The sequence below is a fragment of the Eptatretus burgeri genome, chromosome 9, assembly GCF_056783735.1.
Source record: "Eptatretus burgeri isolate ZD-2024b chromosome 9, Ebu_testis_v1, whole genome shotgun sequence".
Taxonomy (NCBI): Eukaryota; Metazoa; Chordata; class Myxini; order Myxiniformes; family Myxinidae; genus Eptatretus; species Eptatretus burgeri.
The window spans coordinates 14062441-14076575 of NC_140969.1; the positions used below are offsets into that span (position 1 = coordinate 14062441).

The window sequence follows — 14135 nt, forward strand, 5'->3', positions numbered from 1 at the left end:
AATGGCATTACATGAGGTAGAAATTGTTGAAAGTACAGCCGTTGTCATTAACAAAAGAGTGACGATGTTATGTAAGATGAGCTTGGATGATTTGTCATATGAGAAACAGTTGCTCCTGGTGCAGACATTTATTGAGTCTGAAGGGTTAGAAAAATGAATCCTATATCAGTAAAAGATGGAGATAGGTGTCATTAATAACCAATGTGTTTACTGTGTGAAATTGTTTTCACCAAATCACTGTCATTCATTTCAGGTGAGATGTTAATGTCATTTTCTTTTTATCTCACCAAATTTTGCACAGTGATGGTGACAAAATGGCTCCGTCTGTGGAGAAAAAGATTGCAGAGTTGGAGATGGGTCTACTGCATTTGCAACAAAATATTGAAATTCCTGAAATCAGCCTTCCGATGCACCCGACCATCACAAACTTGATTCGACATTGTGCCGAAAGGGGTGCAAAGGCAACAGTTGCCGACTTTGGAGAACGAGCAGAGGATGCTACATACCTGAATCAGCTGCAATCTGGGGTGAACCGGTGGATTCGGGAGATCCAGAAGGTGTGAACTGCTTCCATTTGCAATGAAATATGCTAAGTCTGACAGGATGGTGCAGAGATGGAACTTATCTTTGAGCTGCCGAGCCTGGGTTTGATTCCTGCTCTGTATATAAACTGTCGGATTAATGCTTTGTGGGTATGGTGTTGCATCAGGACGAATTGGATGGCCTAGACATAGAGGTACGCACACTCGCCTCCAAGCTGTCTATCCTGGGGTTGAATCCCGACCCAGCTATAAACTGTCATCCCGGTGTTTCACTGGCAGGGTGATTCATCAATGTGTGTGCTGTCCCTCGGATGGACGTTAAACGTGTGTCCCATCTTCCAGCATTTTTTGGTGCAGATTAAAGATCTCATGGTGTCCTTTGCAAAGAGTCGGCGAGCTATTGCCAGTACCATGAATGAATTACAAAAGACTGCCCTGATTTTAGTTCCTGTCCTGACTACTTCAGTCAAACGTTGGGCCTAGTCAGCTGGCTCATGAAAGACATGGGCCAACAACTATCCCCAGCTGACCCCAAGAGAAGGTGGGAATAATTTAATCCATGAAAGAAGTATTGGGACAATGAAATGAGCATCATAGGTCCTTGGAGGATGACAGGACGAGAAGGTTTTGCAGAATGATCGCTTTTGGTTCAACAGAAAGGGGGCAGCAAGGTTCGCAATGGAAGTGGAGGGAATTAGGGCTTGTTTAGGCTATTCCTATAGGAGGATCATCACTCATACACAGTCTGTGACTGCTGGTTGCATCATTACTGGGAGTGCAGCTGTGCTGCTGATGTATTGCCCCCTGTTGACAGTAAGCTGTTACTCATTTTGCCGACCTTGGAGGGATGACGGGCTGAGTCGACCTACCTGGTGTTATTTAAAGGCACGACAGGGGCTCAAACTCTCGACCCTAATATCTTAAACCAGCCACTTTAACCATTAAACCAACACCAGGCTTTAAAAGAGGACAAAGAGGCTAAAAGAGAAGACCTGCAACTAATAACATGACAAACTAGAGGGGGAGCACTCGGTAGAGTGCAAAACCTCCGCCGCCAATACTGCTAGGTCACTCAAGTCAACCTGATATCCTATTCATTCAATTTGACGTCAGCAGTGCTCACAGAGTTATAGTTTGCAACTTTCCCTTTTACTTTTAACTTTTACATACTCAATTCATTCGTCATAACTAGATTCCTTGAGACAGAAATTGATTTTACTTGGGTATATCCACCTGAAGTTCCAAAATGAGCCGCAATTATAATTTTGGCATGTTTTTTGTTGGAAATCACTTGTAACATGAAGAAATGCAAAAAAAAAAAATCGAAATTTTGTTGAAAAAAAAAGTTGCAAAAATATTTATTTTTCTCTAACGATTTTTTTTTTTGGGGGGGGGGGGTTGGAAATCACTTAAAACATGTAGAAATGCAAAAAAAAAATTTCAAATATATTTTTCAAATTGGCCGCCATAGCGGCCATATTGGATTTTGGACCAAGTCCAAAATCTGATGGCATGATCCTTGGACCATACCTAATCCCCCACCGAGTTTCGTCGAAATCCGTCGAGGAGTTTTTCCGTAATACTGTTCACAAACAAACAGAAAGGGGTGAAAACAGTAACCTCCGATCTTCGATGGCGGAGGTTAACTTGAAGGGCACTCAGGAGAGCGCATACGTCCACCACGTAATGCCTGATCCACGAGAACATATCGGGCCCAATACATTTTTGAAATATCGTTTTTGTCCCTATATCTCAATGGTGAAGAATATACCGGGCGTAGTGGCGTGCGCCTGTAATCCGGCTACTCGGAGGCTTGGGTTGGAGGATCGCTTGAGGACGGGTGCTCTGTGCTGGGCCGCGCTATGAGAGGGTGTAGGGAAGCCCGGAATCATGGCGAAACCCAATCCTTATCCCTGTGTCGTAAGAGGCGACCAGGGTTGCGTCAGGAAGGGCATCCGGTGTAAAACGTGCCAAATCAGTATGCGGATCATAATGGATGATCCGCTGTGGCGACCCCTAACAGGAGCAGCCGAAAAGAGAACAACAACATCTCAATGGTGAAGAATCACTTTAAAAACTAAATAATTCTCGTATCCAGATTCGGATTCATATCTTCACCCAAATCAAACCAATTCATCCTTGTTACACACCCAATCGTGTCCAGAAAATTTCATCCGAATCCATCCACAACTTTTTGAGATATCGTGCTATATATCGTTTTTAGCCCAATCCTTCAATGGTGAAGAATCACTTTAAAAATTTCTAGTCATCGGTTCTGGATCTGGATCTTCACCAAAATCTAATCAGTTCGCGCTGGTTACACATCCAACCTGTCCACAAAATTTCGGCCGAATCCGTCCACAACTTTTTGAGATATCCTGTACACAAGCAGACAAACAAACAAACAAACAGACAGACAGTAAGGGGTGAAAACATAACCTCCTTCACCTCTGGTGGTGGAGGTAACAAGAAAAAAAAATTTACAGGAGGAGAAAAGTTTAAAATATCCTTTACCAATACTGTAAATCCTTGCTTAATATTGTAGTAACATTCTTGTAACATTATTTTTTAACTTTTTTTTTTTTGCAATGTAACATTCTTGAAAATTGTGACTTTAACTGAAATGACTTTAAGTTTAAAATATCCTTTTCCAACACTAAAACAATTTTATTGTCAAGTCAGGCCAGATTAGATCTGTGACTTGCTACAGGTATCATGTAAACCTGCACTAATCTGTTTCGTGGTCAGGTTGTCGGCGACGAAACCATCTCCCCCACCACGTATCATGGTGAGGAGGTTGTATGGATATGGGCACCCAGAAGGATTAAAATCAAAACCTGTCAAAGGGCAGAGGAGCTCCTTGAGCCAACGGCCATCCATATCTAGTGCCCAATTTTGTCTGCAGACGTTCTCCTGCAGTTGGGATACTTTTTTTTTTTTTTTTTCGGCGGTTGGTGGCAGGATATGCATTCCATCCATCGTAAAACACTTCATTCTGCAAAATCCACAAAAGCAAAGAAAACTGAAAACCCACTCTGTGGGAGTACCTCTTGTGCTGCTGCTCTTTGCATGGCAGCTCACCAGATGATGGGATTGGGGCAAAGCTGTTGAGACCTCTATTCCTTGTTGATAGGAGGAAAAGCACAGGGCAGTCATGTGTGTAGGAGTGCTGCTGAGGTGTCGTGCACCAGATGGTAGTCTCCTTGGGTTAACCTGAGGCGTTCCCTTTGGGTGGGTGCCTGGAATGTCCTATCCCAAAGAGAGGATGATCAACTGTCTCTGTTATCATCTGAGCTCAAGCATTTGAACATCGGTATTTCAGCACTCTGAGGTTCGGAGACAGAATAGTGGCAAGATCATGGTGTGTGGTTACACCAACTATTGGTCTGGTTGCTTTGATGGTTACCATGCCCATGGAGTTGCTGTAGTTGTGTCCAATAAGCTGACTCCAATGATAATTGAGGTAACACCAATCAACGAGTGTATTATGAGACGAAGGATTCGTCACTCCTTGGGTGTTGTTTCCCTGGTCTCTGTATATGCTACGACCGAAGCGAGTGATCTCACCATGAAGGACGCATTCTATGCCGCGCTCAAGTCTGTGGTTGATCAGTGCCCCAGGCGAGATACTCTTTTAGTCTTGGAGGATTTAAATGCATCGACTGGAACTGATAGGACTGGCATCATTTTGGAATGCCGAGATCTCTGACCTTGATTTCGCAGATGATTCAGTTATCTTTGCGGAGACTGGATATCCTTTTGGGGGCCCTCGAAGTGCTGAATGAGTATTCGGAGCCGCTGGGATTACGGGTTTCCAGGGTCAAAACTAAGATCCAGGCTTTCAATGACATCTTGGATGCTGCTATCTTGTATGTAGCTGCTTGTGGTGAGGATGTTGAGGTCACAGAGATATTCACTTACCTTGGCAGTGATATTCATGTTTCCGCTGGCTGTGAGCCAGAGGTTAATAGATGTCTGGGTCAGGCCTGGGGAGTCATGGATTCACTGAATCATGGGGAGTGGTGCTGTCGGTACTTATGCAGGACGATGAAAGTCCAAGTCTTTCAGTCCTTGGTGCTTCCAGTCTTGCTGTATGGATGTGAGACTCTGACCAGGGATCTGAGATGGAGACTTAATTCCTTTGGGACCAGATCTCTAAGAAGAATTCTTGGCTATCTCTGGTCAGACTTTGTGTCGAATGAGCAGTTGCTGAGAGAGACTCATATGAGATTTGTTATCTGCATAGTCCATGAGCATCAGCTGCGGCTGTATGGACATGTGGCTCGTTTTCCTGACACTGATCCTGCTCACCAGATTCTCTCAGCGTGGGAGCCTCTTGAGTGGATGAGGCCAATTGGCCGGCCATGGGCCTCGTGGTTGCAGCAGGTTGATCAGCATCTCAAGGAGATGGGGATGGGTCAGGCATCTGCCTGGGGATGGCCAGACGGAGGCCCCTGGGGTACCGGCGGAAAGTGGACGCAGCGACACGCTGCTCCAGTGCATGCTTCCATACCTGAACCACCTGCCTTTTAAGTGAATACAATTTCCCTATAAGAATGAATGTAAATAAGAGGGGTGGGGGGTGTTGATTCCAGGGGAAATTTTTTTATCGTCAGACAAGACATCATTTGCATATTGAGAATAAGTTTTAAGTAATTTTAAACAAATAATTGAATATCGTCATCTCTCGTTGCTTTTTTCTCATCATCTCGAGTTGGTTCAGATTTTCATTGGTTATCTCCTCTCCGTATGATTGAAGTTGTGCAACGTCGGCTTCTTCCACCTCATCAAACCCCGCTTTTATTGTCCAAGCCGAGGATAACTTTCTTCATAGCAGGGAGAATGTCTTTAAATCCTTTCAAGTCATTGATACATTCAGCTCACAACTTCCTCCACACACCATTCATGCATACCTGAGTAATTTCAGCCCAGGACCCAACGATGTTATCAATGCACTTGAGGATGTTTCCAACAGTTTAACATGTAAACATTTGGCAGCAAGTCAGGTGGATCACCACTTGTGAATCAACTGAGATTATCAATCCATAGCTCGGTGTGTTTAAGGCTTATACTGTCTGTACTCTGGGTGGGCTTGTACCTCGATATTTACTGTATGGCTGATGCACTGGTATTTACGGTATGGCTTATAAATTGGTATTTACGGTATGGTTTAAACTGTATGGCTGTGACTTTATTTGATCGAGGAAAACCATTAGTTTTGGTACAAAATTAGAGGTTTCAAGGCATTTTGATGCAGACGAGCTTGCATTGGTTATCTACTGTACATGACGTTATGACAGATCTGTACACTTTATATGAGGATGTTCTCTAATCGATCAGCGATGTAAGAACGAAACAACATTAACTGGGTGTATGTTAAGTGAGAACTTACTGTTCCAATGCCAGCAGTTCAAACATTAAGATGGAGGAGCTTGAAGCAAAAGTAGGCAGCGAGGACTATGATACAGTTGCAGTGAGGGAGACATGGTTTAATGAGCATAGAAATTGAAGGGCTGGACGAAAAGGGGACAAGATGGATAGGTGTGATAGGAAAGATAAAATAGGACGTGTAGCAATCGGGGTAAAATATTTTAGAGCGATATGGGTGACGTGGGGATGCAATGTTTCTGATAATTAGTTTTTAAGAGATAGGAAAGGGAATTAATGTAGAGGATTATATGTGGATGAAGATTGGAGATCGTAAGAATGTTAAGGTAGTGTCGAATGCTTTTACAGGGCTCCCTGGTGTGAGGGATGAGCAGGATAGGATGGTTTTATTAAATTTTTACATGATTGGCAAATTACTTTTTTGAGAAGATTTGGGAAGAATTGAAATCGGCACATGTCAAGGGAAGGATATTAAATTAATAATGGGAGGTTTTAAGGGAAGGATAATCTGACAGACACAGATTGGGTTTAGAAACAGAGAAATGGCAGAGTAGATGAGGAATTTCTTTATCTAGTCCAAGATTATTTTACAAGCCAGTTTGTATTAAGCCCATGAGGGAGGAGGGGGGGAGGAGGGTGCACTTTTAGACCTCTTTTTCTTGGTGATCTGGATATGGTAGAGATCAAGATTGAGGTAGGAGAGCATTGTTGGGCAAATGACTAGAACTGTGTGCAAGGATTTTATTAAGTTTGAGATAGTAGAGTAGGGCTGTTTGATCTCAGCAATTCAATATTTGAGGGTATGAGGAGAGAGTTATGTGCTCTCGATTGGAAGAAACTAACAGGAGGGCAATCAACATCATATGAATTTCTAATACTAGAATATAAGACCCCTCGCTTCGCTGACGGAAATACCAATCTTGTTGTGATGGCTAATCGATAGGGCAAGAAGAAAAAGGATTCCTGGGAGTGTGGGGATAATCAGCGTCGCAAGTTGGCATTTTCAGTTTCGCCACTTGTGCCCAAGTACCCATTTTAAAAAGATAATTTAAAAGTACTTTTGCATCACAAACCTTCCTGGGAGTTCCCTTAATCCACCGTCCTTGGATTTATTGAAATCCGTTAATCCGTTCTCAAGTTATAACATGACAGACAGACAGACACGGCTCCTTTTATAATATAAACACAACTACTTATCCCTCTCTCTACAAAGATGTTTTATCCACCATGTTGATTCCAAATTTTAATGAATCCAAACCATACTAAAATATCAGCTGTATTTTTGTTCTTATCCTTTTTTCACCTATGTTGCAAGTAGAGTGACCTGCTTTGTGTGTAATCGTGAAGCCTGCGAATTCTTCCACAGAAACCTGCACAGATCCATCCTATCTCATCTTCAGTTATCCGACCCCTTTTCCCACCCATGGTACACTGAATCCTGTGGTGAGGCAGTTGCTTTGAAAGAACTTGCCTTCTCTTCCTGGAAAGCAAACCCAACCAAAGGCAGTCTCAGCTTATTCCACAAAGCCCGCATCAAGTGTGTCCACTCTCAGGAGAGACAGAAAACAACTTCTGTCCAACCTCAACAATGAACTTTCCAACTTGTCTCCCTCCTCTAAAACCTGGTGGCACCTTATTAAATCTGTCTCCGGAGTATGCTCCCCTTCAATCCCTTCCCTCTCTTAAAATGGCACCACAGCCATCTCCGTTCATGAGAAGGCTGAATGACAATTCTGTGTTTGCTTCCAAATATTGTATCCTGAACCCTAACCCCTCACTTCAGCACCCATCCTTCCCTGCCGTACCAAACTGCTCTTGGACTCTGTCTCTTTTCTTTGTCCTTAGAAGGTGGAGAGGGTTCTTTCAACTCTTGGCTCTGACTCTGCTCATGGACCAGACGGCATCAGCTCATGTGTCCTATAAACCTGCTCTGTTGCTCTTGCACATCCTCGCTCTGTCCTTTACACCCTGTCATTTGCACTTGGCCATCTTCCTGCTTGGAAATCGACCAGCATCACTGCATTATATAAAAGGGTGCAACATCTGATCCCCCTAACTACAGCCAATCAGCTTACTTTCAACATCAGCAAGGTAATAGAATACTTCATTGCAATTTATATGTAATATCTCCTTTTCTCCAACAACCTCATCTCAGATCATCAATTTGGTTTCAGGTCGCTCTACCCTGGACATGCTGCTCCTAATCTCCCAACAATGGATAGAGCCCCTCAATGTTAGACATGAGGTTAGGGCAATCTCTCTGGATATAGCTCAAGCTTTTCATACAATCTGACAACCTGCCTTGCTCTCCAAACTTTGCCAATGGCATCCAAGGCCAACTCCACTCTCGGGGTACTGGCTTCCTTTACTCTTGTAACCAATATGTGGCTCTCAACGGAATCCTTTCGGCTCTGCTCCCTGTTAAGGCTGAAGTTCCCCACAGCAGTGTTGTGGGCCAAGTCCTGTTCCTCATATCCAAGTTGGCCTCCAAAGCCAGTCGCCGACTGGACATCCTGTGTTGTACAAAGTCCTTCCTTGGCACACCTGAACTCCTGTCCACCTGCAAGACCTTCCATGTCTTGATGGAGTACTGCTCTCCCCTCTGGGCTGGCGCCCCTGCCTCATACCTTGTACTCCTTGATTCCGTGAAAACCAAGGCCCTCAAAATGATTGAAATCTCCCACGATGAGGCTGAGTCTCTGGGAATGTTATTTTCGCATTGCAGACAGGTTGGTAGTCTCTCAATATTCTATCACCACCTTTCTGGTTGTGCAGCCTCTTCCCTTACTCTGCACCACACACACACACACACACACACACACACACACACACACACACACACACACACACACACACACACACACACACACACACACACACACACACACACACACACACACACACACACACACACACACACACACACACACACACACACACACCTTTCCAGGTTTCAGCATGCACATGGTCTGCTATAATAACCAACTAATGATTAAACGTCTAAATGCAGGTACTGCTCCTACTCATTTGTTCCTTTTCTCTCTTGCCTGTGGAACCAACTTCCTCAATCTGTTCAATCCCGTTCTTCCCTCCTGGGAGTTGAGATAGCTCAACACCACCTCAGGTCAACCCATATACATACTCATGATCTTTTCCTCCCTCATAGCCATCGCCAAGTCTACCCCTTCCTTTCCTGGTTATTGTGCCCCCTCTCTCCTTCATCCTGTTTTTCATATACTTTTGTTCCATTTCGTTTTCACCCTCAGTCTTTCCCTTCCTTTTCTTGCTGCGTTTGATCTTGTATCTAGCTTGTTGACCCCCTGTGTCCTCTCCCCCTCCCTTTGATCTCATTCTTCCCCATGCCCATTTTGCCTTAAAGTTGGTCATGCCGTTGTGTCCCTCTACCTTGCTGTTGGTGTGTCCCCCCCTCCCCTTTCCACTATGTTCTTCATTTTTTGTGATGGTCTGTTCTGCCTTCCAGCTCTTCCATGAGCCTCGACTTCATATAAGAAGAAGAAAAAAAAAAACCTTTCATTTACCTTCATTAAATTCTGTCCACTGCTTTCTGGCACATTCCCCAAAGATGTACAAACTATCTTGCACTTGTTCCATTTTAAAACATCAATTTGCCTTGCACCATTACCAAGTGCCATCTGTAAATTTAGATATACCTCTCCCAAATACTTAATCTAGAATTTAGATCCTTCTACATAAATTACAAACAGCACTGCACCCACAACTGTCCAGTGAACTATTAAACTCGATGCCTGTGAGTTACTACACCCTGTATGGACTATTTCTTTTTTAGCAAATCATGCTATACTGTATATCATTTTTGGCCCTATGACTCAATGGTGAAGAATCACTTTTGAAGATATAAAAATTTTCATATCCGGTTCTGAATCGGGATCTTGACCGAAATCGAATCAATTAATCCTTGTCACACACCTAACTCATCCACCAAGTTTCGTCCGAATCCGTCCTTAATGTTTTGGGATATAGTGTTATGTATCGTTTTTAGCCCTATCTCTCAATGGTGAAAAATCACTTAAACCATTCTCGTATCTGGATCCAGATCTTCACCAAAATCTAATCAATTCATCCTTAGCAGACACCCAACCTGTCCACCAAGTTTCATTCAAATCTGTCCATAACTTTTTGAGATATCCTGCTAACAGACAGACAGATAAGGGTGAAAACAAAACCTCTGTCCACCTTCAGTGATGGAGGTAATTATAGCCAGTTTGTTCAATTTGATGTACCATTCAAAAGTACATGCCGATTGGTACTGATCATATTAAACCTTTCTTGATGCCACATCACAAAATCTCTGTATTTTCAAATACCTTCCCTACCTTTTATTTTAAACGCACTCACCTGTAATATCCAATGCTTCTCTTGGTCCTTTATGTGATATTAGTACCTGTTTTACATTTTCTATCTTCCTTTTTTTTTGCTTTCCTCTCTAATTTAGCTGTTAAATACCCACAAACATTGTACTTCTGTCTCCTTGTGTTCCTGTCTCCTTCAGTACCCTTGGTTATAAGTTCTGTTATGCCATAGTAAATGTCTACCTGCCTAGGAAATTGTACATTGTACGAGGTTTTGCCAAGGATGTTTCAAGGAGAATTAATCCTTTGCGTTGTGCAGTGTTCAAATGTTTTCAGATCAGTGTACAGAACCAACAAACTCTTCATGTAAACATCAGATGGAAAATGAAAAGGACCTACTCAAGTAGAGAAAGCAATATTGTACAGTTAATTTGAAGTCCCTATGTTTTGTACTTTTCGTTGCAAGGTTACCAAGCTCGACCGAGACCCAGCCTCTGGCACGGCATTGCAGGAGATTAGTTTCTGGCTCAATCTTGAACGTGCACTACATCGTATTCAGGAGCGACGTGAGAGCCCTGAGGTGCTTCTTACTTTAGAAGTGCTCAAGTCTGGAAAGCGTTTCCATGCGACTGTCAGCTTTGACTCTGACACTGGTGAGGTTATGTCAACAACCTGTTCTTTATCTGCTCTGACTTGTAAACAAACACATCTCATGTAAATGAGTCTAGTTTTCTATGACTAGTTTAATTTGTTCACTCAAGAAGAAGAAAGTATTCCTGTGCCAAACGAACATTTGTTGAGTGTAATTTTGTTTGCTATATTATTCAAAAAGGATATGCTAAAGGAGATTAATCTGTGGTAAGCAGGTCTGAAGCAAGCATTGGAGACAGTCAACGACTACAACTTGCTTATGAAGGACTTCCCTCTCAATGACCTGCTGTCAGCAACAGAGCTAGACCGTATCCGCCAAGCTCTTCTTGCCATATTCTCACACTTGCGCAAAATCCGTAACACTAAATATCCTATCCAGCGTGCCCTGCGCCTCGTCGAGGCAATCTCAAGGGACCTCAGCACGCAGTTACTCAAAGTGTTGGGCACCAGAAAACTCATGCATGTGTCCTATGAAGAGTTTGAGAAGGTATAGTGTTTGACAATGCCTTTTATGGTCCAGTGTTGCCTTTTGTTGGTGTTATTCATGAGATATTTGACCAAAAAGGTGTCAGTCTCATAACAAAGCAACATTATTGGTGGATGCTCTTTACAGGTGATGGCACAATGCTTTGACGTCTTCCAGTCGTGGGATGACGAGTATGAGAAACTGCAGGTCCTGCTCCGGGACATTGTCAAGAGGAAGCGAGATGAAAGTATGAAGATGATTTGGCGAATCAATCCGGCACATAAGAAGTTGCAGTCACGTCTTGAGCAGATGCGGAAGTTTCGGCGGCAGCATGAGCAGCTGCGTGCTGTCATTGTGCGAGTCCTGAGACCACAGGTGCTTATCCAGATTTTTTTTAACTGCTCCTCATCTTTTTTTTCTCATGTTAATTGCCATGTCCTTCCTCCAAGTGTACTTTTTGTTCCTTTGTTGCCTCTCATAACCCATTTTTACATCATTAATGCAAACTCATCCAGTTTTTTGTTTTGTGATTTGTAATTTTTTTTCTTCTCCATTTGAATTTTTTGATCCGCAAGAGATAGACCAGTAATTGTGAGTTTATGTTTGTAAGCATTTGCTAGAAATCATTTATTACGATTGTGATAATATTTTACAGTCAGTTTGTGGAATTATCAAGGGATTAATAACCATTAGTTATATATCACCAACAGGCATGGGAGCACCCTTCCTGATTCATAGAGAGTACCCTTCTTGGCCCACACTTCAGTCGGCAATGTGCTACGGTACTTTCATGGAAATACACTTTGTATTTTTGTCATTTTTGAAAGAAATTTTATTGATCACAACATATCATGCTCCATATCATAATTTTGAGAAGGTTCCGTTATATGATAAAGATAAAGGAAGATAATTTGTAATACCGGCTATCACCAAAGGTGGGTTATTTCCTCCATATATGTATAATATCTACATTTTACTTTTCTAAAATGGATCAAACATGGAGGTCACCGAAACTCCAAAATTGACATGGCAGAAATAGCGCCACCTTTGGTGGTAGCCGGTATTGCAAATACTCTTCCTTCATCTCATGATATTGAGAATGATATGTTGTGATCAATAAAATTCCTTTCAAAAATGACAAAAATTCTAAAGTGCATTTCCAAGACTGTGCTGCATTGCATTGCCTACCGAAGTTAGGCTGAAAAGGGTACTCCCGCTGGAGGGCAGGAGTGCCTGCTAGTCTATATAATATGTGTAGCCACATACGCATGGACTCCATTATAGATAGATGCTGTGTGAACAATCATCAGCCATGCAAATCTGTATTGTTTTTCTTTATCGATTAGTTTTTCTTTGTAAATGTGTTTATTTATGTGAATATGCTTGTCTTCTTGAGTCTGTTCATCCATTTAGCTATGAGCACTTCATAATGACTCCCTGCCTCTATTATATATGTATATATATATATATATATATATATATATATATATATATATATATATATATATATATATATTATACATATGCAGCTTGAGTCTCAATCCCCACTGGTCGTCTGTGTGTGTGTAGGTGAGTTCAACAATACAGGTTGCAGCAGGAGAGTTGGCAGAGCTGCAGGAGGTGAAGGTGGCAGATGTTCTGTTTGATGCTGCAGACACGAGTACCATTGAGGAAGTAAGCTCCATTAATGGATGCAGTCAGTTTCTGAATAAGATACACACATCACAATGAAAGTGATGCACGGTCGATGCTGTTGTCATGCTCTATTGAGAGTGAAGTTGTCTTGCGTGATGATTTATATAATACAGTAGACTAGGCGTAAGTCGGCAGCGTGTAACTCGTCACTTCGCCTAAGTCGGCAGCGTCAAAAAGTCCCAAATTTATCTCATGTTAAGTCCCTATGAATAAAGGGTCATCCCTCTGTAAGTCGTCATCTCTAAGTCGTCACTTCGTCTAAGTCGTCAGATGTTGTCCGTTCCCACGTAATGGAAACTCAAGTAAATTACCACTCCTAACTCGTCACACGGAACTGCTGCCTCGTGAGAAGCGCGATTTCATGGAATCGTGATGCTCGCTCATTGGTTTACACCGCCAGTCATAGGCTATTTATAACTGCGTACACACGTTGATCGCACTGCAGGCAGGACAATGGCGACTAAGCGTAAGCTTACAACTAAAACCTTCCAAGAAAAATACGACATTATCCAGTTTTGCGAGGCAAACCCACTGATGAAGAAAACAGCCATAGCTGAGAAGTTGGACATCAAACGGCAGACATTGAATGATACCTTGAAGAAAAAGGGCACGATGTTTGGACAAGTGGAGAAGATCGCGAGGTCGGTGGTAAGTGTGAAACGCGTGAAATGTGTGTCCTTTGAAGATGTCCATGACGTGCTCATCATCTGGTTTCGGCAAATGTTGGCTCAGCCAAATATTCGGTTGGACGGTGAAATGTTGCTGCTGAAGGCACGTAAATTCGCTGCGGACCTCGTGCATGATGATGCCGAGACCTTGCCGATGCACTCGATAGACAGATTCAAAGTGAGGTGGGGAATCGGCAAGGTCAAGAAGTGTGGCGAATCAGGCAGCGTGGATTTGGCAGTGGTGCACGACTGGAAGGATGGCAAATTGAAAGACATCTTGGAAAGGTATCAGCCTCGGGATGTGTACAATGCTGATGAGACTGGGCTTTTCTGGCAGATGCTGCCAGAAAAGTCTCTGGGGTTCATTGGTCAATCCCATCATGGTGATAAGCAG

General features: G+C 42.8%; 1 protein-coding gene across 2 annotated transcripts in view; it reads left to right on the forward strand.

Annotated features, from left to right (window-relative positions):
• Positions 1-14135, forward strand: part of LOC147019568 (cytoplasmic dynein 1 heavy chain 1-like) — a 328064-nt gene that overhangs the window by 9173 nt on the left and 304756 nt on the right. For both annotated transcript variants that reach the window (XM_085894142.1, XM_085894141.1), the window contains exons 4-8: positions 302-557; positions 10728-10914; positions 11128-11399; positions 11526-11753; positions 12948-13052. In XM_085894142.1, coding sequence (XP_085750268.1) covers positions 302-557; positions 10728-10914; positions 11128-11399; positions 11526-11753; positions 12948-13052 — 1048 coding nt within the window. The remainder of the gene's footprint in view (positions 1-301; positions 558-10727; positions 10915-11127; positions 11400-11525; positions 11754-12947; positions 13053-14135) is intronic.